Source organism: Pinus tabuliformis, chromosome J (assembly GCF_031772625.1).
Source record: "Pinus tabuliformis cultivar Carrire ecotype Pingquan chromosome J, CPIR1, whole genome shotgun sequence".
NCBI lineage: Eukaryota > Viridiplantae > Streptophyta > Pinopsida > Pinales > Pinaceae > Pinus > Pinus tabuliformis.
The window spans coordinates 1,054,282,232-1,054,291,984 of record NC_142295.1 but is presented as its reverse complement, the minus strand read 5'-3'; the positions used below and the strand labels follow the sequence as shown (position 1 = coordinate 1,054,291,984).

The 9,753-nt window shown below is 38.2% G+C and overlaps 1 protein-coding gene across 1 annotated transcript; it reads left to right on the top strand.

The window, feature by feature from the left end:
* The first annotated feature begins 534 nt into the window (after positions 1-534).
* LOC149230555 (uncharacterized) lies at positions 535-1,695 on the top strand. The gene has a single exon (XM_089381345.1). The coding sequence runs from the start codon at positions 535-537 to the stop codon at positions 1,693-1,695; it is 1,161 nt and encodes a 386-aa protein (XP_089237471.1).
* The last annotated feature ends 8,058 nt before the right edge of the window (positions 1,696-9,753 follow it).

Genomic DNA, 9,753 nt, shown 5'->3' with positions numbered 1-9,753 from the left:
ATTTGTATCATCCAAGAATTATTCATTTGTGTAATATAAAGGAGGTTTCCCCCTCGAAGAGCCTTATTCTGAAGGCGTTTATCTATCTTTTCTATCTTTCTGTGAGTTGGTTTCATAACATCCTCCCACGCCTCATTTGATATCATGTACTCCCACATAAAAGGAGACTTCTATCATTTTAGTAGGTCCCACCCCCTCCATTTTTGTATGTCCTTGCATTGCTTCAGTTCTCTCTCTCTCTCTCTCTCTCTCTCTCTCTCTCTCTCTCCCCTTTGGTGTCTCATGGAACTGTAACCTAACAAGTATTTCCGTCATATGATTTTTCCCTAACGCTCATACGTTCAGGGGCAATCTGTTATCACCAAAAGAATGATCACCTAGCCACTTCTAACTAGGTGGATCGAAATACACCATGTAGGATTAATTTTCCCATAGTAAAATCACTTTCACTGTGGAAAATAATTTAGTAAACTACTTTTAATAAATTATTTTCTGATCTCCTTAGATCACGTTGAAAAGGCGGGTCAATCAACTATGTGGGGACAGGCATGGAAAGACGGGGAAGACCTAGAGCTGGATCACAGGTGGTGGAACGAATGGAATTCATTCATCCAAGAACTCACCCGTTCAAATGTCAGGCTAAAAGACAGACCGGATCTGCTGATATGGGCGCACGGAGAAACTGGAGAGTACTCTCCAAAAGATGGATACAAGTTTATTCTGTCTAGGAAGGGATGGGGAGATCCCGAATGGTGGTCGAAGCATATCTGGAAGCTCAAATGTCCGGCCAAGACCAGACTTTTTTTCTGGTGTCTATTAAAAAGAAAAATTCCAACTTGGGACATTCTTCAGTCAAGATTTATGATCGGTCCTGGGAGATGTGCAGTATGTAAAGCTGAAGCGGAATCCATCAATCACCTTTTTCTAAATTGCCCTGAAACAAAAAAGATATGGGGGGAGGTAGAGAAAATGATGAACAAAAGGTTTGAATGGGGCAATGGGAACCTGGATGAGACCTGGGCAAAATGGTGGCATCAATACCCTGATGGGAACATGAGGAATCTTCCGCTCATTATCTGTTGGGGTGTTTGGCTTGCTAGAAATAGATGTATCTTTCAAGACAAGGGAACTCTGGTTACTGCCACTGCTATTCAATGTGTATCTATTTATACATCTATCCCAGAACCAGAGGAGAAAAAATCCCAAACTCATAATAAGACTGTGCATATCAAAGAGGGCATCCCCTGGGCTTTCTTTGACGGAGCCTCACAAAACAATCGGGCAGGAGCTGGTATTGTCATCCATGTTAACGCAAATCATATTCTCAAAGCCTCAGTTGGACTGGGGACAGGAACTAACAATTTCGCCGAGCTGTCAGCCCTGAGACTTCTCCTCTGCTGGCTTATTCAAAGAAACACCTTCACAATTCAGGTTTTTGGAGACTCTCTCAATGTTATAAACTGGGTCAATGGAAAAAGCACTTGCAAAAATCAAATACTGAAACCTTTGCTGGAAGAACTGCAGGTACTAAAAACATCTTTTAATAGTTTTTCATTATGCCATATCTACAGGGACAGCAATGACTCTGCGGACAAGCTTTCTAAGGAAGGTTTGCAACAAAATCTGGGAGTCTGGAAGATAGTTGAAGAATGTCAGGGACAGGTTCAATCATCAGATCAGCCACCATATGCGTAACATCAGTGCTCTGTTTTATCTTACTTTATTCTCGTTTTTACAGCTTAACACAGACTTTTTTTCCGGCATTTAAAATTCTGGGATGACTGTTATTTCACCTGGACGTAATGTCTTCATACTGTTACATGGGTTGTTTTCCTCTTATTCTGTTGAGGAGACCCAACTACGATGGTTTGTGGATGACCTCTTGTCGGAGAGGACGATTTTTGCACATGGCTGTTCAGTGAAAAAACAGCTGATATAATTGTTTTTGCAGATGTCTTTTGTTTTTGCCAGATGATCAAAATGACAGAAAGGATGACTCTTTTTTGATTGCATGGACAATCAATCAGTAGCATCAGAAATGCTCATAGCATATGCAATGTAACTTTTTATTTTCTTAATAAAAAGTTCGCTTTTTCTTCAGAAAAAAATAAATAAATAAATAAATTATTTTCTGATTAAAAAAAAAACCATGAGAATAATTAGATAACTCATTATTTATTTAATTTTCTCTAGGAATAATTATTAAATCAATTTTTAAATCATTATTCCTTGTCACATTTGACTAAAACCCCTAGGAATAATTAAATAAATCACTATTTATTTATTATTCCTTATTTTCATTATTGAAATAATTGTTAAATCACTATTTAATAATTATTTCAATTTCACACCATTCTTAACCCTCACGAAATAATTAATAAATCATTGTATTTGTTAATTATTTCTAAATAAAGATATTTGTCCATTTTAAATATGTTTTCCCTCTCCAATAAATATAATAATTCTTCCTAGCGGTTAGATCTCGATTTGGTCAATATTATTTTATTATTCTCCATTTTCGAGCTTAACTCAATACTTTGTTATAAATAGGAGGCTTTTCCATTCATTCCTCACCATAATCATTATCATAATCACCATTATCATCTCTTTTCTTTTGAGCTCTCATTTGAGTTCTTCACATTGATTGGGTTTTTCACATATTGAGAGAGAAGATCGATTATTGAAGCATCAAGGACATCAAAGGACCCATCCCATGGAGGGGGATTTACAGACCCTTTTTGTAGATCTCCTTCACCAGGTGTTTTCAATAAATAATTTATTCAATTAAATTCTTTCCATTTGGGTTATTGCATTGGATATCTTTATTGTTGCTTCCTATTCTAGATCGTATATGTTTTTGTCGCAGGTTTTCCACTTTTTATTGCAAATCTGAATCGTAAGTAGCCACAAATTGTTGTTAGGGCCACTTGTCACCTAGTGACTTAAGTGAAGTGTTTTTGGTAAACCTTCCAATAAATTTCACACTAACAACTGGTAAGTGATCTTGAAGAAACAAAAAGGCTGATGAAAAAAATAATTCTTGAAGGAATCTTTAACAAAATAAAAGGTTGATGTTGTAGAGCCATTACTATTACAAATAGAATAAGGTAAGAAGATACAAGAGTCCTTGAACCAACAGTTGAATGAAAAGGCTCAAACATGTGAGAAGTTGGAAAGATAAATTGTATTGTTGAAGGAGGAGTTGGAGAAGGCTAAAACACAACTCAGCTTAAATCAGAAATTTGGAAAAGGGACGAGAGATTTGAATGACATATTAGAAGCATAGAGACCCTCCTCAAATCAATCTAGTATAGGCTATGAAGCTGAGTCAAGGACAACAACATTACTCAAAGGAAAAAGTGTAATCACTTTTGTTTCCCTAGAAAAAGAAGGGCCCACGCAAAAGCCAGAAGAAATTAGACAGCTAGAAAATTAGCAACAACAACAAAAGAAGCATGTTGTCCATTCAAATCGATCTGCCCAAATTTCTACTTAGCACATAAGGAAACCATCGAGGAACAATGATATCTTCCCAGGTTGTTGTTTCACATGCACAAATTATGGCCACAGAGTAGAAAACTGTAGAGTTAATCTCTCTTACAGACAACTCAGATCAAGGAGAAGAATTCAGCAGAGAAAAAGAAGACCTAGGTACAACAACTATTTTTCTCCTCTAAACTATCTAGTGCAATGTTTCAAATGTCAAAATTTTGGGCATAAAGCTATAAATTGTAGGCTAAAGGAGAAGAAGATAGAGTCAGTAATTAAGAAAATTGAGAAAAAAAACCCCCAAGGTCTGGAAAGAAAAGGAAAAATCATAACAATGTGATATTGCATTGTATGCTCAAAATGGTGGGAGACATTGGTATGTGGACAATGGATGTTCTAGGCACATGATAGAAGACATAAGGAAATTTATGACTTGGAAACCAGTTGAAAAATGTAATGTGGCTTTTGGCAACAATTCTTCAGGCAAGATAATTGCAAAAGGAATGGCCAATATATCAAATGGAAAAGGTAAAGAAAAAAAGTTTCATATGTTGATGGGCTGAAACATAATCTGTTGAGTGTGTCTTAGATGTGTGATCAAGGATATGATGTGCTATTCAAAGCTAAAATTTTTCAAATCAATTCCACAAGTATAGGAGAAATAGTTGTTGAATCTACAAGACCATATAACAAGGTCTATGTGCTGAAATAAAAGGTAGAAAAGTGTTGTTTGACAAATATTGATGAGAGTTGGTTAGAGCACAAAAGGCTTGGACATCTGAACTTGGACTAGATTGTTAAGCTGAGAAAGAAAAAACTTGTTAAGGATTTTCCCAGGCTTTCAAATCCAGAGAATATTAATTATAAATTCTACCCATTGGGAAAGCAAGCTCGAATTCCTTTCAAGGCAAAGGAAAAATATTCAGAAAATCCATTACAGATGGTACACATGGATTTGTGTGGACCATCCAGAATGCAGTCAACCATAGGAAAGTTGTATTTTATGCTAATAATAGATTATTTATTTTAGCAAGATGATGTGGGTTTCCTTCCTTAGAGAGAAATCTGAAGCTTTTGAGAAATTCAAAGAGTTCAAAGCAATGGCTGAGAATGAAAATGACTGAAAAATCAAAAGCATAAGGTCTAACAATGGAGGTGAGTTAATTTCAAAGGAATTTGATGAATTCTGTAAAAATAATGGAATCAAGAGACAATTTACAATAGCAGAGACTACCCAGCAAAATGGAGTAGTGGAGAGAGCAAACAAGTTAGTGCAGCAGTTAGCCAAAGAAATGATGATCAAAAGGAATGTTCATTAGAGATTTTGGGTAGAGGAAATTCATACAACAGTAGTTATTCTCAACAAATCTCATTTCGGACCAAATAGTGACAAAAATTCCCTATGAGCTATGGTGTAGAAAACCTGCAAAAATTAAACACTTCAAAATTTTTGGCAACAAATGTTACATCAAGAGAAATGATGAAAAACTTGGCAAATTTTATGTTATAGTATATGAAGGCATTTTTTTGAGATATTCACACACCAATGAAGGTGACATATGCTACAATAAATTCACCAAGAGAATCATTGATTGCATCGATGTGAAGGTGGATGAATATGATAATCAAGAAGTGAATCACCTTGAAAAAGCCAGCATTGATGAACTAGTGATCATTAGTGAAGAAAATGATGAGGTATTTGCAGAAGAAAACCAGGAAGATCCATCTAATCCTCAAACCAGAGATCCCCTAAGATATGTACAAAAACAACACCCCATTAATCAAATAGTTGGTGAATTAAATTCCGGAGTGTAGATAAGAAGGAAGATGCTTAATTCCTCTATGCAAGCGCATGTTTCCCTGTTGTCCATGGAGGAACCAAAGGATATTGTTCAATCTAGTCAAGATCAACATTGGCTAAAAGCCATGAATGAAGAATTGGATCAGATAGAGAAAAATTAAACTTGGGAACTTGTTCCAAGACCTGCTAACAAGAATGTCATTAGCACAAAGTGGGTTTTCAAGAATAAATTAAATGACCATGGAGAAGTGGTAAGAAACAATGCCAGGTTGGTATGCAAAGGCTATGCTCAAATAGAAGGCTTGGATTTTGATGAAACATTTTCTCATGTTGCTAGATTAGAAGCAATAAGAAGTTTTTTTTGCATTTTCTTGCTTTAAGAAATTTTAAATCCATCAAATGGATGTCAAATCTACTTTTCATAATGGAGAGATACAGGAGGAAGTTTATATAGAGTAGCCAAAATGCTTTCAACTAAAAGAGAAACTAGATAATGTTTGTAGATTGAAGAAGGCTTTGTATGGTCTCAAGAAAGCCCCTAGATCTTGGTATTCCAAGCTAGATAGCTACCTTCTCAAGTGTGGATTCAAAAGAGGTGCAGCTGACAACAAATTATATGTCAAGAAAAAGGATGGAAAACTTAATGTGGTAGTTGTATATGTTGATGATATCATCTTTTCCAGTAATTCAAATTTGTTGAACAGTGAATTTACAACTGATATGAAGGTCAAATTCGATATGTCCATGCTTGGAGAGCTATCATATTTCCTTGGATTGCAGATAGCGTAGACCCGTAAATGAATTTTTATTTCTCAAGATAAGTATCTCAAGGAAGTGCTAAAGAAATTTGGCATGGAATAAATGATCCAAATTTAAACAGGAATGCAACAAACTATAGATATAACAATAAATACAAAGATGCAGCAGAAATAACACTTAATTTCATTAATATCAAATATTTAAATATGCTTACAAACAAAATGGAAATAAGACTAGCTCAAGCTATGGTAGGTTATCTCTGAGAAGAGATGTGGTGGCTACATGCCTCTTAATTTTGTTACAATGAGACTCAATGGCCTACTTATTATTGAGAAACAATGGAAAACCCTAAACATACAGAAACCTAATGCTAGGAGATGAAGCGCCAAAATTATGGGCCCCGTTTGGGTAAATTGGCACATCATCTTCTCGAGGTCGTAACTTTGGCATACAATCTCTGTTTGACACACAATACCTGGTTAGAAAGATATATCTGAGAACTACAACTTCTGACTAGCCAACATTGGAAACAAATCCCTGTTGGCCACAATTTTCCCAAAAAACTTCGTTTAGGGCCTCAAAATGGCTTTGGAAGTTCAAGATCTGAAAAACTGCCAAAAATAGTAAATTGTGCTACAATTAAGGAAAATGAAAGAGGAAGTGATGGGGGTCCAAGTGGAATAGGCAGGCAGCCACCAACATCCACCTAGATCATTCCTCCCCCCTTAGGAAGCAATGGTCCCCATTGCGTTGAGTGCCTCCATGAGATGGGGAAACTTCTGCTGAATTTGGTCCCTGTTGAGCTACTTACCTTGGTGCAGAAGTTGGCCAACTTTGACAACCCGATATAGTTGGATATTTTGCTAGTGAGTTATCTTGACCTATGTTTCCATAATCCGATCATTTATGGCTTGTTCCATGCATTCTTGGTTTAACTCTATTGGTGTGAGTTGCTCTGCAATGTCAGTTGTGTCCAACAATGGTGGGAAGTATGGTCGAAGGCGATCCACATTGAACATTGGGTGTAGGCCAAGGAATGGGGGAATGTTGAGCTCAAAAGAATTGTCTCCCACAACCTTGGTAATGGTGTAAGGAACATATCAGAGTGTTCTGAGCTTCCAATGGGCTCTAGTAAGCCATTCTTTCTGCAAATGCAACCAAACTTTGTTGCCCACCTAAAACTTGTGTGGCACCCCATGTTGATCATGTCGCTCTTGGCATATGACTTATCCAGGATGTCGTGAACCTGCTGGAAGATGTGTTAGATATATGTGTTCAATAAGTCTGTTCACTTTATCAGCCTCGGACAGTACATGTGTGCATAATTTATGTGTAGCTGCATGAGGCATGGCAACATCAATCAGACACAATGGTTGAAATCCTAGACCCACTTGAAAGGGACTACGACCAATCAAGATATGGAGAGCTCTATTATAAATATGTTGCACATATGGAAGACTCTCATCCTAGGTTCAAGGATGCTTGGAGTTGTACATGTGGAGTATGTGCATTATCATCTTGTTCACGACCTCCGTCTAACGATCAGTTTGGGGATGGAAGGAAGTCGACTTGGTGAACTTGGTGTCCAATAGTGTCCAGAGGTTTGACTAGAATGTGCTTAGGAACCTACTATCCCGATATGATATAATGGTCTGTAGGAGCCCAAAATGTACCCATACTCGTTTAAAGAAGAGTTTGACAGTGTCCTCTGCTGTGATACTCTTCTTACAGGCCGCCAATATAGCCATCTTATAAAATATGTCCACGACCACAAATACATAGTCATTACCATGCTTGGTAGAAGGGTAGTGAGACATATAGTCCATGGAGATGGATTTGCACGGCTGGCTAGGAGTAGGCAGAGGAGTGTACATGCCTTTCTTCTTGACGCTTGGCTTGGCGATGGTGCAGGAAGTGCAGGATCTGATATATTTCCCAACACCCAGTCGAAATTTGGGCCAATAAAAGTAATTTTGTAGTACAGCCATATTTTTCTTCACACCAAATTGTCCTGTGACCTGACTGTAGTGCACCTCCCAAATCAGCTTGGCACGCTCACTTGAAGGAACATAAAGGTGGCCTAGGTAGCATAATAATGCACCCTGGAGATGGAAATCAAGAACTTTCTTGCCAACTACTAGCATCTAGTATGTCAAGGTGAAATCTGGATCATTTTTGTATAGTTGTAGCCATCCAAAGGTCTCGTGACCATAAGAGTTGAGAACAGTAGTTAGTGCTACAACTGGGGGCCGGCTGAGGCAGTCTGCAACATGATTGGTGGTACCCTTTTTGTATTTAATGTTAAAGTGGAATTGTTGTAGATATGTAGACCACTTTTGCTGGTGATTTTTCTGCAACTTCCCTTGTGTCTATATAAACTAAAGAGGTCGGTGATCAGTGTGCATGACTGTCTCCTTCCCCAGAATGTAGTGCTTCCATTGTCACCAAGCCTGCACGATGTAATACATCTCTTTATCATAGGTGGGGTACTTTTGAATTGTATCAGAAAGTGTCTCACTATGATATGCCACTAGATGCTCATGCTCAGTGAGGGTTGTACCAATAGAATAGTCTGAGGTGTCTTTCTCGATTTAAAATGGTTGTTGCAGATCTAGAAGTGTGAGTACCGATATAGAGAAAAGGCAGTGCTTCAACTCAATGAATGCCTTATGTTACGACTTGGACCAGGAAAACTTTGCTTTTGCCCCACCCTTAGTAATCTGACTCAAAGGCCAAGTGATATGGGAGAATCCCAAGACGAAGTTCTAATAGAATTTTGCAAGGCCCAAAAAGCTACAAAGCTCCATTAGAGTGGTCGGGGCTAGCCAATCCTGAATGACTTGGATCTTGGTTGGGTCTACATGCAAGCCATGCTCATCTATGATGTAACCCAAGTATTGGACCTGGCTCAAGACAAAGGTGCATTTCTCCAAGTTGGCACACAGTTTGTGCTGCCGAAGGGTTTGAAGGACCTACCGAATGTGTTGCAAGTGTTCTTCCCAACTCTTGTTGAAGATGAGGATGTCATCCAGATAAACCACCATGAACGAGTTGGTGAAGGGTTGCAAGATGTCATCCATTAGCCTCATAAAAGTAGCAAGGTAATTTCTCAACCTGAAGGGCATAACCAACCATTCAAGAAGGCCTTCCTTGGATTTAAAGGTGGTATTCTATACATCTGTGGGCTCTATTGGAACCTGGTGATAACCAAACTTCATATCAATCTTGTTGAAATACTTGGCCCCCTTGAGTTGGTCCAGCAAGTCATCAATCTATGGGATTGGATACCTATTCCTGACATTGATTTTGTTTAGTGCCCAATAATCAATGCAGAGCCTCCAGGTCTCATCCTTCTTTTGTACAAGTATAATCAGGATCCCACAAGGCGAGGAACTTGGTCGGGTGTGCCCTTTTTGCAACAACTCCTGAATTTGTCGCTTGATCTCTTCATTTTCCATAATGGAGCAATAATATATCGTCTTGTTGGGTAGAGGTGCTTCGGAATTCAAATTGATTAAATGCTTGACCTGGAAATGAAAGGGTGCCCCTGTGGGTGAGGAGAAGATGTCCATGTATTCTTCCATAACTGTATCCACCTGCTTCTACTGCTTGGAGGAACCCTTCCCGAGGGCCATGGATGTGGCTATGACCTTCCCCTCGCTTTGAGAGTGAATCAGAAAGAAAACAAATCTCTCAGTATGGGA